Here is a 17,494-nt window from a genome sequence, read left to right as displayed (position 1 = left end):
AAAATAAATAGTATTTTTTGAATATAATAAGAAAATGTATTGCTTTATATATAAACAATAGAAGGAGTATAGCCTGGGTTCCCTCACTGGGACTGTGCGTAAGAGTATTAACACTTCCTGCATATTTTCACACTTCTTTAAACAATTCATTTCTTTTTTAACAACTGTAGCTTTTATAAATTTGTAGCATGTGTTTAATAACTCCTGTGTAATTTTGTAGGACTAAGTATGGCATTTTTTAAGTGGTTCATTGTTACGGATGGATCTCAGCGTTTCGTGTGGAGGGCTATTTATAAAAAATGTAATTTAATATGCACCATCTGGTGTGAATAATTTAAAAGATTTTTCTTTCAAAGGAGCAGATTTGATGTCAGTGTGATTTCAGAAAGCGGTTTATCTCTCACATTTATTCGACAATTAGTAGCATTTGTCAAATCAGTAATTACTGGTGTCCTGGTAAATGCAGTTTTATACTGTGAATATGGTAAAGGTACATTTATAAAGACTCAATGGAAAGGTCCTCAGTCTTAGTCCATAAGGGCAAAGGAAGTGTACTGTTTAGTGTTACCCTCAGTCTGTCCGAAGTACATGGGTTTGAATCCCACCTCCTGTAGTACCCTTGATCGAGCTCCTTACCCTGATTTGATGCAGTAAAACTCGCTCTGCTGAATAAACTTGTCAGTCAGTGCGGGAAGCATTTTGTAAGTCACCTGGAGAAAAAAAAAAGCGTCGATCATATACAGTAAATGAATGTAAATGTACACGTGTGGGAAGAGTACAGTGCTGTAAAGACGGTAAGCAGCTAAAGGTGATGATAAAATTGATAGAATGACTGAGTGGGAGACAGACAGAGAGAGAGAGAGCAAAGCGGAATGTTACGTGTCTTTGTCGCAATGAAGGATTGTCATCTCTGAGTGAGTACAGACTGAGGGACTGGAACTGAGAACAGAGTGAAACTGCTCCACCTGTGCGCTGTTCAACTGGCCGCACTTTTTTTTTCCTGCTCTTTGCGGGGAAAATCCTGCCTCTGGCGAACAATAATAGTAAATCGTACTGAGCGGCGCAGGAAGGCGTGGAGACCCCCCGTGGCTGCTGTTCCCCCCCCCCCTCTGCGGGCGTGTTCTCCGCGCGCGGGGATCTCTCACGCGCCGCACACCTCGCCCCCCTCTCTCTCCGCGCAGCAGCACAATTACGCGCCGAGGAGAGAAAAGAGGAGAGTCGCGCGCCGGAGACGCACTTGAAGCTGAGGCGCGAGGAGGAGAGCGCGCGCGCCCGCGCACACTATTCCGCGGCGTTTCAGGGGAGGCGGAGCGGCTGGCGGGTTCGAGTTCGGGGAAGACGGGACGGGTCAGCTAGGACGAGAGCGGACTATAAGGGGGTCGGAGCCCCGATGTGGATCGCGTCCCGAGCGGAGAGGACATGGGAGCTGCGGGGGGTCCTCGCTGAATCCGCGCTCGGCTGCTGACGGCGCACGCGGGAGCACCGGGCGCCGCGCGCCGACATGGTCCAGAACGTCATTCTCGTGTTTTTCCGCAGGAGGCTGAGCCAGAGGCCGGGGGTCGAGGAGCTCGAGAGCCGCAACATCCTCAAACGTGAGTGGCGCGCGCCTGCACCATGGTATCTGCGCGGCTCTTCACCACATTTTCCGAACCTGTAGGGATCATAATTATACTAGCATTCACGCGGATCTAGTTTTACCATGGTACCTGTGGGCATGCACTAAAGTGATCGTATCTGTACACCTTCTTACTATAGTATAATACTGCATGTACAGGTATTCACTGTTGTATTCATACAGCTCTCTATGGTATTTATACAAGTGTTATTTCATACACAGTATTCGCACAGGTAAATCCTTCCCCATGATCACCTCCTACAGCAGGTGTATTTCCTCCTGTCTGTAATCATATATCATGACTCCCCCACACTGCTTTATACTTTTACAGTTTGGAAGAAATTGATTCTATTGCTGTTGCCCCGGAGTTTGTGCTCAGTGAAAGTAAATAGAGGAGACCCGTCTAGAAATAGGTGAATTTATTATCACTGCGACCCCATGATTCAATAGAGAAGTTATTACTGAATGTATGAATTTAAGAAGCTGAGTGACTCATTGCGACTTATATAGGGATATAGTAAATACAGCAAATAATTTGAAGGCATAAAAAATGCTTCAATATATCTGAAATGTGTTAAAATGATTAATTGCAAATGTTTTTGAAAGTTTTAATAGTTACATGTGCAAAATATTCAGATTTCACTTAAACAGAATCCACAATTTGCATTGGCGACTGTTAATTCTAAAATTTATTTTAGTAAACGGGACATAAAATAAGTCCACGAAGAAACTAATGTGATGTTTTATAAATGTGGGGTATAATTTTTATATGTAATTGTTTTTTTTTTTTTCCATCAAATACTGTATATGAGGCCACACTTAACATGTGTCAATGAAGGGATTTCATTTACTCTGATAATGAAACCTGAGCCACTTATCCAAGATGTGTGCTGTATTGTGTAGAAACCCCCCTAAGGGTGCTGTGATATGGATATGGATCGGCGCGCTAACACATGCTCCAACACTTCACACATTTACCATGCTCAGGGGTGGTATCCGTTACATCCTTCTTCAGTGGACTCCATTGTCCAGCGTCTGGCTTATTAAACCCCCAGTCCACCATTCGAGGTAAATGCCTTCTAAACGGAGAAACAAACCCAGTAAAAACACGCTTCTGGGGTCATGTGGCCCATCAATCCCATGTGCCTAATGTGGCCCCGGCGCCTCCTGATTCAGAGCAATTGTCACTTAACTGCGCCGCCACGTCAGCCCCCTCCCTGGCGAGGCACGTGTAACACGGAGAACTGGAACCCACACTTCAGCTGCTCTGGCGGCAACACCGAGCGCAGAGCCAAAGGAATGGCGAACAGCAGCAACCTGCATCGTAGGAGTGAGTGACATCAGGCGACAGCAGGGCTGGAGCAGCATCCTCTGCGGAGGACGCTAATTACACGACGACAGCAGCCGTCGTTCAGGGCTGTGAACCCCATGCCGCTGCACTTCTGGAGGGCGCGGAGTTTTCACTTGTGCTCGGAGGAAAATGTAGAGCGGCAAAGTATACAAGAGTGACGGCTTTCCTTGGAAATCCTCTGTCACCCCCGTAGGGGGACGCTTTCGATAGTGTTACCCAGAAGGGGTTCGAAAACGAGTCAAACCTCGTGGCCAGAAATCAGACTGGATCCCCAGATCCGATCGCAACGTGCCCTGGGGTCCGTCTGCGATACGGGGCCAGAGGTGCTCCAGATATCACAGCTGCAACTGCAGACCAGCAAAGACTTATGGGTAATTTAAGGCACTGCATTTGCCCGGTCGTGTACATTTATCACTGTAGCAGAAGCTTTTCTTCGAAGCGACTTGAAACGATTATTAACTAGGATATCGCTGACTTGAAGTGTGAGATGTACTGCAGTAAACTCCCTAGTTATTCACATATCTGTACAACAGAGCAGTGTAACACACACATACACAAACACACACACTGTTGCCATCAAAAGCTAATTTGTTCAGCAGGGGTCAAACCGTGATTCAGGGTCATCTAAAGGATTCATCCGGTGTCGCTAAAGCTATGGTTTCATGGCTTTATTTACAATGATTTATTAATGTGATGCTTGTCTCCAATGCAACTTACACTGATTTACCCTTTAACACACACACATTGGCTGAAGCCACTTGTCCTGAGCAGGGTTGCTGCAAGCCAGAGCCTAACCCAGCAACACAGGGCGCAAGGCTGGAGGGGGAGGGGACACACCCAGGGCAGGACGTCAGTCCATCACAAGGCACCCCAAGCAGGATTCGAACCCCAGACCCGCCAGAGAGCAGGACCCAACCAAACCCGCTGCACCGCTGCACCACCTTGCCCCCTAGCCTTTAACACACTTGGGCAATTTTTACTGTTTTAGGGTTAGTGCCTTGATCAAGGGTACTACAGCAGGAGATGGGATTCCAACCTGCTTCTTTCGAGGCCAAAGGCAGTGGCTCTAACCGCGAAGCCACCTGCTGGCCACTAGCTGCTACAGTCTGTTTAAGCTCCTCACACAATTTGTAGACTGTGCACAGATACGGTGAGTGGCCATTGGTCCCCCTGAGGTGAATGACACACAAAGTGGACAAGGATGATAAAGGAAATTGGATCATGCAATAATGCATCTGTCACAATTCAGCGCTGTAGTATCTGGTCCCGTAATGGGGATCGCATCACGTAACGGGTCTCGTTTCTAGGGTTAATGTCGGGAGGGCCTAGGTCACAGTGGGCCACCGAACCCATGTGTCCCGCACTCTTTGCACCGCTTCGGGGACACATAGTGACCTTCGGCTCTGAGCCGCATGTTTCCTGTCTGTTCGTGCCCCTTCCTGGACGCTTTTGTTGACGTGTGACTTTGTGTCCCGTGTGTCGCAGAGCGCAACGACCAAACGGAGCAGGAGGAGCGGCGGGAAATTAAACAGCGGCTCAATCGAAAGGTTTGTAGGCCGCAGGAATCCCATCAGCCCCTAATCTTCTCCGTCCCTCCTCTACCCCCGCACTAAATCCCCGATGGACGCGCACACATGCGTGCCCACACACAGAGAACAACAAAATCAACCAGCAAAGCCGCTCTGACACTGGCGCCGGTGGAGAAAGCAGCGAAAGGCCCTCCGCGGTTGACTGTGGGATGCTGACCGCAGGAAGCAGGTGGCTCACGTATCGAAACGGGATGACGCCGCGTTCCCACTAAGCCGCAGAGGTGCGTGCGAGTAGGCCGACCGGATTATCTCAACCACTTAGGGGAAGCTGAGTATCGGTGACACGCTCCTCACAGGCTGAGGCCTTGAGTCTGATCCAGGAGATCAGCGAGCAGGGAGATGATATTAAATATGAGGTGGATTTGTTATGGGGGCAGAAGTACTGAAGAATTATGGATCGCTACCAGTTCAGTGTGAGCCAAGCAGACATGTAACGAGAACAGCCTGAGAGGTGCACGTTTGAGCGTTAGATGCTCCAGGTGAGGTGAGGGGAAGAGGTAACATGGTCATGGTCATGGTCATTGCTTTTCTGAGCTTCCATTTATTCTGTACATCGACAGACAAGGAGCTTCGGACGCAGACCCGAGATGACGGACATGCAGCTTGTTGCTGGTTCACGTCCCTCCGGTAGCTACCTATAGAAGTGACATTCCGGAAAATGCAAATACATAGGCAATCATAGCAAATGGGGTTGGATTTATTTATGGAGCTGTCAGGAGATCGGGAGAGAAGTGGCTCCGAAAGATATGGGTTTGAGACCCTTCTGGAATGTTTCAGGTTTCAGGTTTGGACCCTCGTGAGTGAGTCCACCAAGTGGCCAGAGGTGAAGGAGCACAGTGCTTTTCCAGGTTGTTCACCTCATGAAGTCTGGGAGAGCGATAGATCAGCTGTCAGTGCAGTGATGCCGTGGCAACGGTAAACAATGAGAGCTCGCTGCCACGACGTGTTCGCACTGCACATGGGATGATGGCAGAGCTGGTCGATGGAGACACATAACCCCTCCGCTGTCGGAAATACATAATTCCACCCCCACCCCCTCGTTTGCATTTCACTGGAAGCCGGGACCAAGCGTCCGTCCCACATCCTCCAGCTGAGAATCCTCCTCTCTGTCTCCGCAGCTCAATCAGCGCCCCACAGTGGACGAGCTGCGCGACAGGAAGATCCTCATCCGCTTCAGCGACTACGTCGAGGTGGCCAAAGCTCAGGATTACGACCGGCGTGCCGACAAGCCCTGGACGCGGCTCTCGGCAGCTGACAAGGTACAGCCTACAGTAAATCACGCACACACCTGCACGCACACATACGCTCCGTGCGCGCTCCACACGCCACGCATGGCCTTGTGACGAGCACTGCCCGGTACCACCACCTGTACCTACAGTATGACCGTAATCAGAGCGAGGCATGATGGGAAAGACACATGGGGGGGGAAACACAGCTCTGGGACAGGATGGTAAAACACTGTGTTTGCATTTTCCGTGCAGGCGGCGATACGGAAAGAGCTCAATGAATTCAAAAGCAACGAGATGGAGGTTCACGCATCGAGCAAACACCTGACAAGGTCAGCGATGTGTGTGTGTGTCTTCATACACATATCTATATGTATATATAAACCTGTTCAATTTATACCTTTACAATTTACATTAATATCGGTCAATGTCTTTATTTACAAACGTTTCTGCTCACATGAGGTCGTGCAATCCCACGTTAGATGCCTCTGGCGCTAAGCATTGTGGGAATTATCGTCGCGTTAGTCCCTATGTTCCCTCAAGGTGGTGCCTTGTGCTGAGCGCTGTGCTTATTCACTGTTAAAAATCAAACAAATTATTGAGATTGTTAAAAAACAGCCTGCGTCCTTTGCTTGGCTAGTCACCTTCTTGCAGTTTTTTAATTACCTAACTAGTTAATTTGAGTGTTTCTTATGTTTAGAATAATTTGTGATAAAATAATTAGTAAAATTATAGATTACATATATAATTATTTAAATATACACATATACACACACACACACACACACACATTTTCAGAACCGCTTCTCCCATACGGGGTTGCGGGGAACCGGAGCCTAACCCGGCAACACAGGGCGTAAGGCCGGAGGGGGAGGGGACACACCCAGGACGGGACACCAGTCCGTCGCAAGGCACCCCAAGCGGGACTCGAACCCCAGACCCACTGGAGAGCAGGACCCGGTCCAACCCACTGCGCCACCGCACCCCCCTTTATACACATATATAAATTATATATTATAAATAGTAAATTATGAAATAAGTAATCTTTTATTTTATGAGTCATCTTATATTTGTGTTTAATATTATTACCTTACCCTTAACCATACATATACTACCTACATTAATACATGCAGTTTATATGTACATACATGTATATACAGCACTGTATTTTATTATAATATTTGTAATTGTTTAATAACACTTGTCTGCAATTTGGATAACTGGTCTGGACACATCGAAACAATATTTCTTATTGTGTTTGGATCCTGCTTGGAATGAGTTAACGTTTCACCCGTAAGAAATAATGGAATGTGAGTTTTTGCCGAACGAGCTGATTTTGTGGAACGAGTCGGGTTTGTAGCCCGAGGATCGTGCGTACTTGTCATTGTCCGCACATCTGGGGGGAAGCTGGACACCTTGCGCTGGACGTAGTCAAGGTGAGAGTCGATACGTGTGCGGTCGGTGATATTTTTAGTAACGCCAGAGTCAGGAATAAAGGAGACAAGAGCGCTGGGCTAAAATTAACAGGGTGTCTCCCCCCCAAGGGGTCTGAAATCTGGGCGTCGCTCTGACCTTGCCAAAGATAACAAATGCGCCGCACCTGAATTAGCCCACGTTTCGCTTACTTTGCACGGCCTACCTGTTTGCTGTGCGGCCCACGGTGTCCAAGAATAGCCCAGAGATTAATGAAGTCCTCCGAACGGAGGGCTGTGACGTCGTCTCTCGGGCCGGACCCCACACCCCCCGACCCCCCACTCCGCCCCGCTTACTGACACCCCTCGCTCTTGTGCCGCAGGTTCCACAGGCCGTAGCAGCGTTTCTTCCGTGAAGAGTTGCTCGATCCGGGTCCTGCCGGCGAAGACCTCGAGGGGGATTCTTCCGGGAGCCCCGCCCTCGGTCCGTGGGTGTCCTGATATTTGGGCGCAGTGAACCTCGGAGGCTATGTCTCCACGTTGGGGGTGCCGCCCGGCAGGAAGTGGCGCCGCCGGGAGCCGGACAACCTGCTCAGACAGAGGTCTCCGGAAATTTCCGAGGAGTGCTCGGCAGAGGTCCTGGTTGCTCTTTGTTTCCAGGACCATTTTTTCTACGGACTCTTTTGGAAAAAAAATCAGAAAGAAAGACTGTCTTTGCATATCTGGGGAAGGGAGGTGGGAGGGAGGGTGGCGGGGGTTCGTGCATGTTGACCGGCTTTACCTTTCCTACCACGTAAGCGTCTGTCCTCGCGCCAGCATTGTGGACTCACTGCTCTCGTACTGATTTCCTATCACTGTATAGATGTCAGTCTTAACAGAACTCCATGTGTGAACACGAGGAAGGTCCCTTTGTAAACACTATTTATTGTGTGCACAATACAAGTTTTTGGATTTTTAGAAAATAGCCAGCTGCTTCTGATTCTTTTGGGTGGGTTGGTGGGTGGCTGGGCAGGAGGCGGGTGGGCGGAGGGCGGGCGCTTTGTCGTGGCTGAATGCTCAAGGGCGCCGAAGCAGTGGCAGAGATCGGCGTGGGCAGGATCTGTCAAAACGCTCCTGGGGGGGGAGAGGCCGAACTCGGAGGACAGGAAGGAAGCCCATTCACACCGAACGATCGCCACTCGGCGCTCGACTCGACGGCGCGTCATATTTACTCACTTATTCACAGTTCTTTAAAAAATAAACTTTCATATCAGCCATCGACAGGAATATGATGCTGATGGTATGACATGATATTCAGCGATGAACTGGCGACTCGCCCGGGGTGAGCCCTGCATCACTAGATGTAAATGGCGGAAAAAATGAAGTTGTCCCAGAATGCATTTATCTGACATGTTTCTCAAAGCTACATGTACCGATTCACTCATTTATACAGCAGGGTAATTTTTACTGCATCGTATCATGCTAAGTACCTTGATCGAAGACACTAGCAGGAGTGGGGTTTGAACCACGGTCCTTTGAATGCGAAGTGGAAGATCTAAATCACTTTGCCGCCCGCTGCCCCAAACTGACCTTTGTCACCATGGCCTACGATGGACACTAGAAGAGGAGCACGACCAGTAGGTGGCGTAGTGGTTGGAACTAGTGGGCGGCTCGGTGGCTCCTGTCTCACAGCACCTGGGGGATGTGAGAGGACGTGGGTTCCATCCCCGCTCAGCCTGTGTGGAGTTTACATGTTCTCCCCTTGTCTGTGTGGATCTTCTCTGGGTGCTCTGGTTTCCTCCCACAGTCCAAAGACATGCTGTTCAGGTTCTCCCATAGTGTGTGAGTGACAGAGAGAGTGTGTGTGTTCCACTGATGTATGGATGAGTGACCCAGTGTAAGTAGTGTATCCAGCAGTGTAAGTCACCGCGGTGAGTAAGGTGTATCGGCTGATAACACTACATAGAGTTCATTGGAAGCTGCTTTGCAGAAAAGTGTCTGCTAAATAAATAAATGTAACCTATTGCCTAGAAATCAAAGGAGCTGGGTATGGATCTCCGTCTGTGCTGTCGTACCCATGATCAAGGTACTTACCCTGAAGTGACACAGTAAAAATTACCCTGCTGTAAAAATGGGTAAATCCCTGTTAGTAGCTTCACACCTTCAGTTGCTTTGGAGAAAAGCAGCAGATAATTGAGAAAACAGTAAGGATAATAAGCTGTGGGAGTCGACTCATGTCAGTATCAATGCAGCTGGATTTCCCTTCTTGCTCCAGCGTGAAACAGTCCTTTTGTTAAGGTGGAAGGACCCGGGAGGCGGGACGGCGCTTTGGCACCGGCGGCACCGTTACATAAGCTGCCGTGGCTCTCGATCCTCCCCGAAACGCAGCGTGGGCGTCACGGAGAGCTCATCCCACACGCCCTCCAGGCTTCTTGTGAGCGGCGCTCGCAGGCCGGGGTGCGCCTCCGTGCGCCTGTGCGCCTGCACGCCTCTGCGGGGTTCACCGGGACCACGTATCCACCACGTGCGCCGTTAGTTCGAACGGTCAGATGACGTAAAACCAGAACCCCACCCGCAGATCCACAGACAAACTGTAGCAAAGTGATTTTTACTACAAGCACAGAGGCTGTAGTGTTATACTGTAAGAATATTAATCTAAAAAGGAGGCCCAGTTAGCGCTCTTGCCAACTGACTATGTGTCCTGAATATAGGCCTACCGGTTCAGCGCCCGGAAGAACCTGCTAGAGGCTGTGGCAGCCTTTATTGGCTGATTTGTATTATCTTATCTCACTCTCACACACACACACACACAATTCTATAACCACTTGTCCCGAGCAGGTCCTTGGTGAGCCGAAGCCTCACCCAGCAGCACAGGACACAAGGCTGGAGGGGGGGAGGGTCACACCCAGGACAGGACACCAGTCCGTCACAAGGCACCCCAAGTGGGACTCGAACCCCAGACCCGCCAGAGAGCGGGACCCGGCCAAACCCACTGCACCACCACACCCCCCATATTATATAATATTATATTATATTAGGGGGTGCGGTGGCGCAGTGGGTTGGGCCACAGTCCTCCTCTTCAGTGGGTCTGGGGTTCGAGTCCCGCTTGGGGTGCCTTGCGACGGGTCCCGTCCTGGGTGTGTCCCCTCCCCCTCCAGCCTTACGCCCTGAGTTGCCAGGTTAGGCTCCAGTTCCCCATGACCCCGTATGGGACAAGCGGTTCTGAAAATGTGTGTGTGTGTATATTATATTATATTATTAATTTGTCCAAAGTGATGTAATGTTATTATTTATTAATTTATCTGACACTTTTTGCCAAGGTGACTTACTATGTTAGGTTTGGATACTGAGATACAGTGATTTACCATGTTACACAACATGCAAATTCCAGCATAACGAGTATTATCAAACTTTACTATAAATACCAAAATCCTGTCATGAGGTCTAATCAGAAGCTGAGCCACACAGCTCCCTTTTTGTTTACCGCTTTTACGATTAATAATTCATCTATCTCACACTTTCCTCCTAAGCAGCTCGCAGCACTGAGGTACTTACACTGGTTTACTCATTTTGACAATACGGTTATTTTTGCTGGATCGATTTGGGGTGAATAGCTCGATCAAGGGGTATTATAGCAGGATGGGGATTTGAACCTGAGACATTCGTGTGCAAGATGACAGTTCTAACCACCACACCACTCTCCACCACACTTTGAAAGGAAGTATGCCCTTTACTGCAGTATGTTTAACGCTGTAAGTTACCATGGATACAGGAGTCGGCTAAATACTAGTCAAAAATCACAGTAATTCGTTTCAGACGGAAGCGTCTGCCAAATGAATCAATTTTCAATGTGAAAGTGAGTATCGGAGGAGAGTATGACAGCGAAGTTACATCTCTGCACCGTGTTCATTCCCAAATCGTGGTAAAACTAAATTACACAATGGCTGGGGCAGAGAAGTTAATTTTGTTCAGTTTTGGGCTTGATTATTTTTTTTAATAAATTCATTTCTAGTGTTCACAAGGTTCAAAGGATCCCTTCTGGTGTTCCAAATAGACAAATGTCACTTTGCGTGCGCCTTTTCGGAGTGCCTAAGCAACGCGGTAAACCACGGGCCACGTCTCTATGGTGTACTATGGAGGTGTCTTCATCATGGCTGGTGGTGGTTGGGGTTTAGGGACCATGGAGACTGTGATCATGTGATCTGGTTACTGGAGGTGTTGGGGAAAGGGCTGGATGTTCGCCTGTGTCTTATGTGTGTGTGTGTGTGTGTGTGCAGCGTCCAGAAAGGCACAGAAACACGCAGGCCCCTACATGGCTCCGGAGGTGTGTTTTAATGAGGACAGGTCAGGTGTTGCAGGTGCGATGGTGGGGTGAGGCGAGGTAACTTGCGTCATCTCCGTCCCCCGACACACACACATCGGCATCTGTTCCACGGGGAAGCATCAGCGAGTCTCTTTTTCCGCTGCCACCCTCTGGGCTGCGATTCGTGCGGTGACAGGAGATGAAGGATTATTAGAAAGTAGGTCATCAATTTACAGCAAGATTTCCAAAAAAATCGCTCGAGGCGAGATTATTGCCGCTTTCTTCTCAGCGAGACGGCGCAGCGAGGAGTTACAAAAACGAGGGCTGTGCGATTATTCAGGCCGCAAACGCAGCCGCCGTCAAAAATAGACGCCGACGATTGACGTGGAACCTCAACTTTGCTCAGTGGTTAAGGAACTGGACCATCGGGGGTGGGGGGGTGGGTTAAACTCCCAGGTGGGGCTCTGCTTTTGTACCTTCGAGGATGGTATTTAAGTTGAGTTATTTTAGCTCTGATGACTGAATTTGAAAAACGATCAAGCCATGTGAGTCATGAAATGACCTCATCCTTGGCTCCTGACTCCCGATGAGCCCTGTTTTTATCCCCACTTTATTAACGTATTTACAAATTAATTAAAGTAATTAATAATTTAATAATTAAATGAACGTTCTGTGCGGATACATTCTTTATATTTAATACATTGAAAAATACATTAGAATTTTATAGATGAATGGATTTATAATGATTCAGTGCTTATAAAATAAGAAAAAAAAAATTACAGAATATAGACTTCTGCATGAAAATAGTGTTTTTTTAACAGTGTATGCATAATAAAATACCATTTTGGCACTTTCGGAACAACAAAGCTCTATATCATTCTATACATTCCTTAAGCGGATCTAGGGAATGTGGTAAGGGTTATAAAATTAAAATGATATTGCTCAGCTCATCCCTGTACTATAAGTTGCCGTGGAGGGAGACACACGCTGTCCGAAACCGCTTGTCCCGAGCGGGGTCGCGGCAAACCGGAGCCTAACCCGGCAACACGGGGCGCAAGGCTGGAGGGGGAGGGGACACACCGAGGACAGGACGCCCATCTGTCACAAGGCACCCCGAACAGGACTTGAACCCCAGACCCACCACAGAGTGGGACCCAGCCAAGCCTGCTGCACCACCACACCTCCACATCCCCCCTCATCTATACAGTATATGTTTATATACACTTTTATTATAGTTAACATGTACTAGTGTAGTGGTGAGATTGAACGAAGTGCCTTATGGGAAAAAAGCTCTTTCCACCAAGTGGAATCACTTTACCCTGGTACTGGATCTACTCTCACCCTAGTGAAATACCCGTGAGCCTCCTGCACGTGACACGGTTCAACACAGATGATGGGGCTCTACATGTTAGTGATGCTGTCGTGTTTGTTTTCGGAGATCCGTGTTTCGTTTCGGGTTGTTGGCCGAGTAGTCGGAAGATATTGTTTCTGTCGGGCAAACGTGCAGATGATCAGAGAGGAGTGTGTGAGAACTGTGCATGAAACACACCTTTTGAGAGTGAGGCATGTGACAGGTGCATCCGCCCAGAGTCTGTCCCATTAGTATTGGGTGTGAGACAGGGTACACCCTGGATGGGACCCCAGTTCATCACAGGGCAGTCACACACACACACACACACACACACACACTGCAGACCATTTAGAGTCACCAGTTGACCTAAAACACATGTCTTTGGATAGTGGGAGGAAACCAGAGTACCTGGAGGAAACCCATACAAATACAGAGAGGGCATGCAAACTGTACATGCGCTGGGCCCAACTTTTAAGCCTACAGCCCAGGAGCTGTGAGGCACCAGCACTACCCGCTGTTCTACCCTGCTTTGCAGTTATAATAGCTGAATTTCCACACAGGGTTATTTCAGGTGCCTCCTACCAGACTGTAAGTACTTACTGAAAGTGACGACTCCTCACCACAGTTCACAACCTGTAATTAACTACGCCTCAGGTCCCAAGGGGGCTGTGCTGCAAGGGCCTAAAGACAGCGCTGCCACCGAAGGCCGCCGAGTCTCGGCGGGGTCTGTACAGACACGTCCGTCAAGGCCCAGCATCCTCCGCTTCTCAACTCTGCAGCCCTTCAGCATCCCAGGGCTCCGCTGCTGCTGATGCGTGTGTGTGTGTGAGAGTGTGTGTGTGCGTGTGTCTGTGGGTTGGGGAAACAAGAGGAAAAGAACAAAATTGCCTGCCTGTTGTGCCTGGCGAACCGTAACAGCTAAGAGGCAAGGATTTGAACCCTGGATCAGTTCGCCTTCGGTGTTCAGCTTCCTGTGTACTTTATTTATTCGCCCTCACTAGTGTGCATATGAGCAGAAAAACATTACTTGTGCAAAATGTTTTCATCTCTCTGTTATTCAGGACTCAGCTCTCACTATTTACACGACTGTACAGACCTGGATATTTAACCACCTCTTAGACTTCTGTCTCTAAACTATTAAAGGTAACAAAAGAAAAAAAAACAAAATTTGAATTTATCATTTATTTTTATGTAATTATTTAGGATAACAAATATGTGAACATCAGATATTCAAAGAACTCAAATTTATACTTAATAAATAATTTATAATTAGACAATTTATACTTTAGACGTCTGAAAACTAAACATTTTCCAGATGGAAGTTGGTTAAGGGAACAAACAAATAAAGACTATTTACTGTGTGGAGCGACAGTTTGTTTAAAGAAACCTCACCTTTGAAGCTACAACATTTCAAAGACCCCGGTGCTGATGCCTCATACCATGTTTACATCATGTATAAGGCAGCAGACCTTCAGTTTCGTAATAAAACTGTTTATTATTAAGCAAGGTTTCAACATTATTTTTCCAAGATTTATTTTTGAATTTTTGAAGGAAAATTTGGAGTCCACAAATTTATTCAACCCCAGTTTCACCAATTCTACAACTGGTCCTGTTAATATATCCTAATGTTAAATATCCTCATATCCTAATACTCTGCATATGAATTGGCACTGAAGAAACCTAAATAAGGCTACATAGTACATCTGTATTTTATGTAGATTTGTGCGTAACCCTATCAGGCCAAATATTTAAAAACGAAATCTCTCGTAAAGAGAAATGTGATAAATTCTATTGTAGTTTCTGAGTTATGGAAATGAATGAGGAATTAAATGGCATGTAAAGCAGTTTAAAAGCCCGTTTCCCCGTTTAAAGATTTGTCCTTTTCCCATTTCCATATTTTGCTTATTTTCAAAAAAAAAAAAAAGAAAAAAGTAAAAACTCAAGGTGTTCAGAAGGACAGAGGATAGAAAAGGGTGCTCTTTGTTCCAACACGGGCATTGGAAATAAAGACACGAACTATAGCGCCCCCTCGTGGCCAGAGGAGGCGTTGCAGCGCGCTGTGCGTTTTTCTCCATCTCTGCGACTGCAGCCCTGTTTCTCGACACTGCACTTTGGCAGCTCTGAACTCACAATGGCAATAAAACGCATTTCTGAAGACTTTGCATTTAAACACGCTAATAGGACTCAGTAAACAGTCATTTCCACCCCGTTTCTAGTTACAGTTTAACAACAGCGTGACTCTGGGTTGTACAAGTGTTGAGTGGAACTCACAGTGACATCCATCCATGTAGCAGATGCCTTTCTTCTAAATAATGCACAAATCACACACACATCGTCTGAAAGTGCTTCTCCCAACTGGGGTCGCGGCAAACCGGAGCCTAACCCGGCAATACAGGACACAAGGCAGGAGGGGGAGGGGACACACCCAGGACAGGACACCACTCCACTTTAATGCACCCCAAGCAGGACTTGAAACCCAGACCCACCGGAGAGCAGGACCCGGGCAAACCCACTGCGCCACCACACCCCCCTGCATGAATCAGCGTAAACAAATTTCATCAACAGAGACGGAGATACGTGATTCTCAAAGTACAGCCGTTTACTCCAACATCACCTTATTGTCTGCACACATAACGCAAATAGCTGTGTATAGAACTGGCAACGAGACTTTATCATATGATGTGGTGCAATTTTATGGAGCAGTTCGAAGATCAGGAGAGAAGTGGGTCTGAAAGGAGACCCTTCTTGAATGTTGAAAGGGATTCAGCAGCTTTGTGGGACAGAAGGAGCCCATTCCACCACACTGAGGCCAAAACTGAGAACCTACATACATGTCTATGTTGGACCCCTTGTGAGTGGGACAGCTCAGTGCTGTTGTTGGGCTGTAAGGAGTGATCACATCCTGTAGATATTGGGGACCAGATCCACTGATGATGTGTAGACCATGAGTGGATCTGGAAGAGATGTGTTCTGAGAACCTTCTTGAATGTTGAGAAGGATTCAGCAGTTCTGAGTGACAGAGGGAGTTCCTTCCACTGCATTGGAGTCCGAACTGAGAACCTCGGGGCTTTTGATTCTGAACCTCTTATGTGTGGGACCAACAAGTGGCCAGAGGTTTGGGAGTATAACAGCCTGGCTGGGGCGTAGTGAGTGATCAGGTTCCGTAGATCCTGGAGAGCAGATCCCTTGATGGTCTTGTAGACTACAACTGGAGTCTTGAACGTGGTACAGGCAGCTAGAGGAAGCCACTGGAGAGAGAAGAGCACGGGGGGTACATGGGAACGCTTTGGCGGGTCACACAATTGACACGTTGGTATTCTGGATCATCTGGAGAGGCCTGATGGTAGATACCAGAAGATCAGACAGGAGGAAACCACACCAGACCCTCTCTGAAGATCCATGTGATAGGTATGTAGCCATAGTCATCCAGGAAGCAGAAAGGAGGGCCAAGAGGGTGATAGAGAAGGACAGTCAAAAGTGTGGTTGGGACAGCGATAGAGACAACATGGAATTCAAAGGAGGAAAGATCAGGCAGGTGGAGAAGGAGAGAACCAATTTTTCCCAACGGGGAGAGATGAGCAGGTCTGCGCCTCCACCTCTGCCAGAGGGACGAAGGCTATGAGAGGAGTACCTGGTGGAGAGGGTCACGGGCGTGGCTGTATCGTCCAAGGTTATGAACATTCCGGTGAGAGCCAGGAAGTCCAGCGAGAGGTGGGTGGAGAGGAGCCGCAGGCCGGGATCAAGTGGGTTTATACACAGCAGGCTGGTACTTCCAGAGGCTCATGGAGAAGTTAAAGCACGATGGAGGAGCTGGAAGGGGAGGGTACGCCAGGTCACCGTCCCACAGGAAACGTCTGGTCCAGTTACACAGATAACTTCAACGTCTGGTAATTTTGAGCACGGTACACTACGCAGGGTGGCGAGCCCAGCCGGCGAGAGCGATGGGTGATCGGCAATCAACGATCAGTGTGAGAGGAACCGCCGTTACGCTGTGTAGCGCCGGCCCAGGTTCCTCACACACCCCCGCCCGGCCCGTTTCCCCCAGGAGCTGTAGCCGTCAGCAGTGACCTTCTAGCGTTCGCTGCTGGGCCTACAGCGGTGGAAAATAGGAGCACAAAAGGGCAGAAGTCACATGACGGCGATGGACCAATCGTGTTGCGGCTCACGGGACCCACCCTAACATTCCTCTTACTCTCGCATTCTGTGCACTTATTTGGTGCTTTAACCATTGCAGACACACCTTGACACAAAATAGACAATATTTATTCATTCATCTCACATTTTTCTTCAGAATGAACCACAGTGCCACATTTGTACAATAAGCTGCTTAGAGTGACCCACTTATTCAGCAGGGTAATTTTTACCACATCACTTCAGGGTATGTCTCTTGATCAAGGGTACTACAGCAGGAGGTGGGATTCAAACCCAAGTCCCTGCATTACAAGGTGATGGCTCCTGCTGACACCCCGTTAGGATCGCGTCCTAAACTAATCATGCAGTTTCCCGTTGGTTTTAAGCCCAAATTATTTACTGTCATTTATCTTCACCGTTAAAAGTGTACAAAAATATTCCACTCAAATGTTCTTTCTCTACCGTGCTGCTTGGAAGTAGGCGAACCCCTTGCATCGTAGGTGTAAAAGTAAGTGATGCTCAAGTTGCTTCGGTTAA

The 17,494-nt window shown here is 48.1% G+C and overlaps 1 protein-coding gene across 2 annotated transcripts in view; it reads left to right on the top strand.

Annotated features, from left to right (window-relative positions):
* Positions 1-8,036, top strand: part of phactr3b (phosphatase and actin regulator 3b) — a 49,426-nt gene extending 41,390 nt beyond the window's left edge. For both annotated transcript variants that reach the window (XM_029248008.1, XM_029248006.1), the window contains exons 8-12: positions 1,537-1,592; positions 4,452-4,513; positions 5,674-5,814; positions 6,037-6,113; positions 7,577-8,036. In XM_029248008.1, the coding sequence (XP_029103841.1) occupies positions 1,537-1,592; positions 4,452-4,513; positions 5,674-5,814; positions 6,037-6,113; positions 7,577-7,592 (352 nt within the window). In that variant the 3' untranslated portion in view covers positions 7,593-8,036. The remainder of the gene's footprint in view (positions 1-1,536; positions 1,593-4,451; positions 4,514-5,673; positions 5,815-6,036; positions 6,114-7,576) is intronic.
* The last annotated feature ends 9,458 nt before the right edge of the window (positions 8,037-17,494 follow it).

This window comes from Scleropages formosus, chromosome 22, assembly GCF_900964775.1.
Source record: "Scleropages formosus chromosome 22, fSclFor1.1, whole genome shotgun sequence".
Classification (NCBI taxonomy): Eukaryota; Metazoa; Chordata; class Actinopteri; order Osteoglossiformes; family Osteoglossidae; genus Scleropages; species Scleropages formosus.
This window is presented reverse-complemented; position numbering and strand designations above follow the sequence as displayed.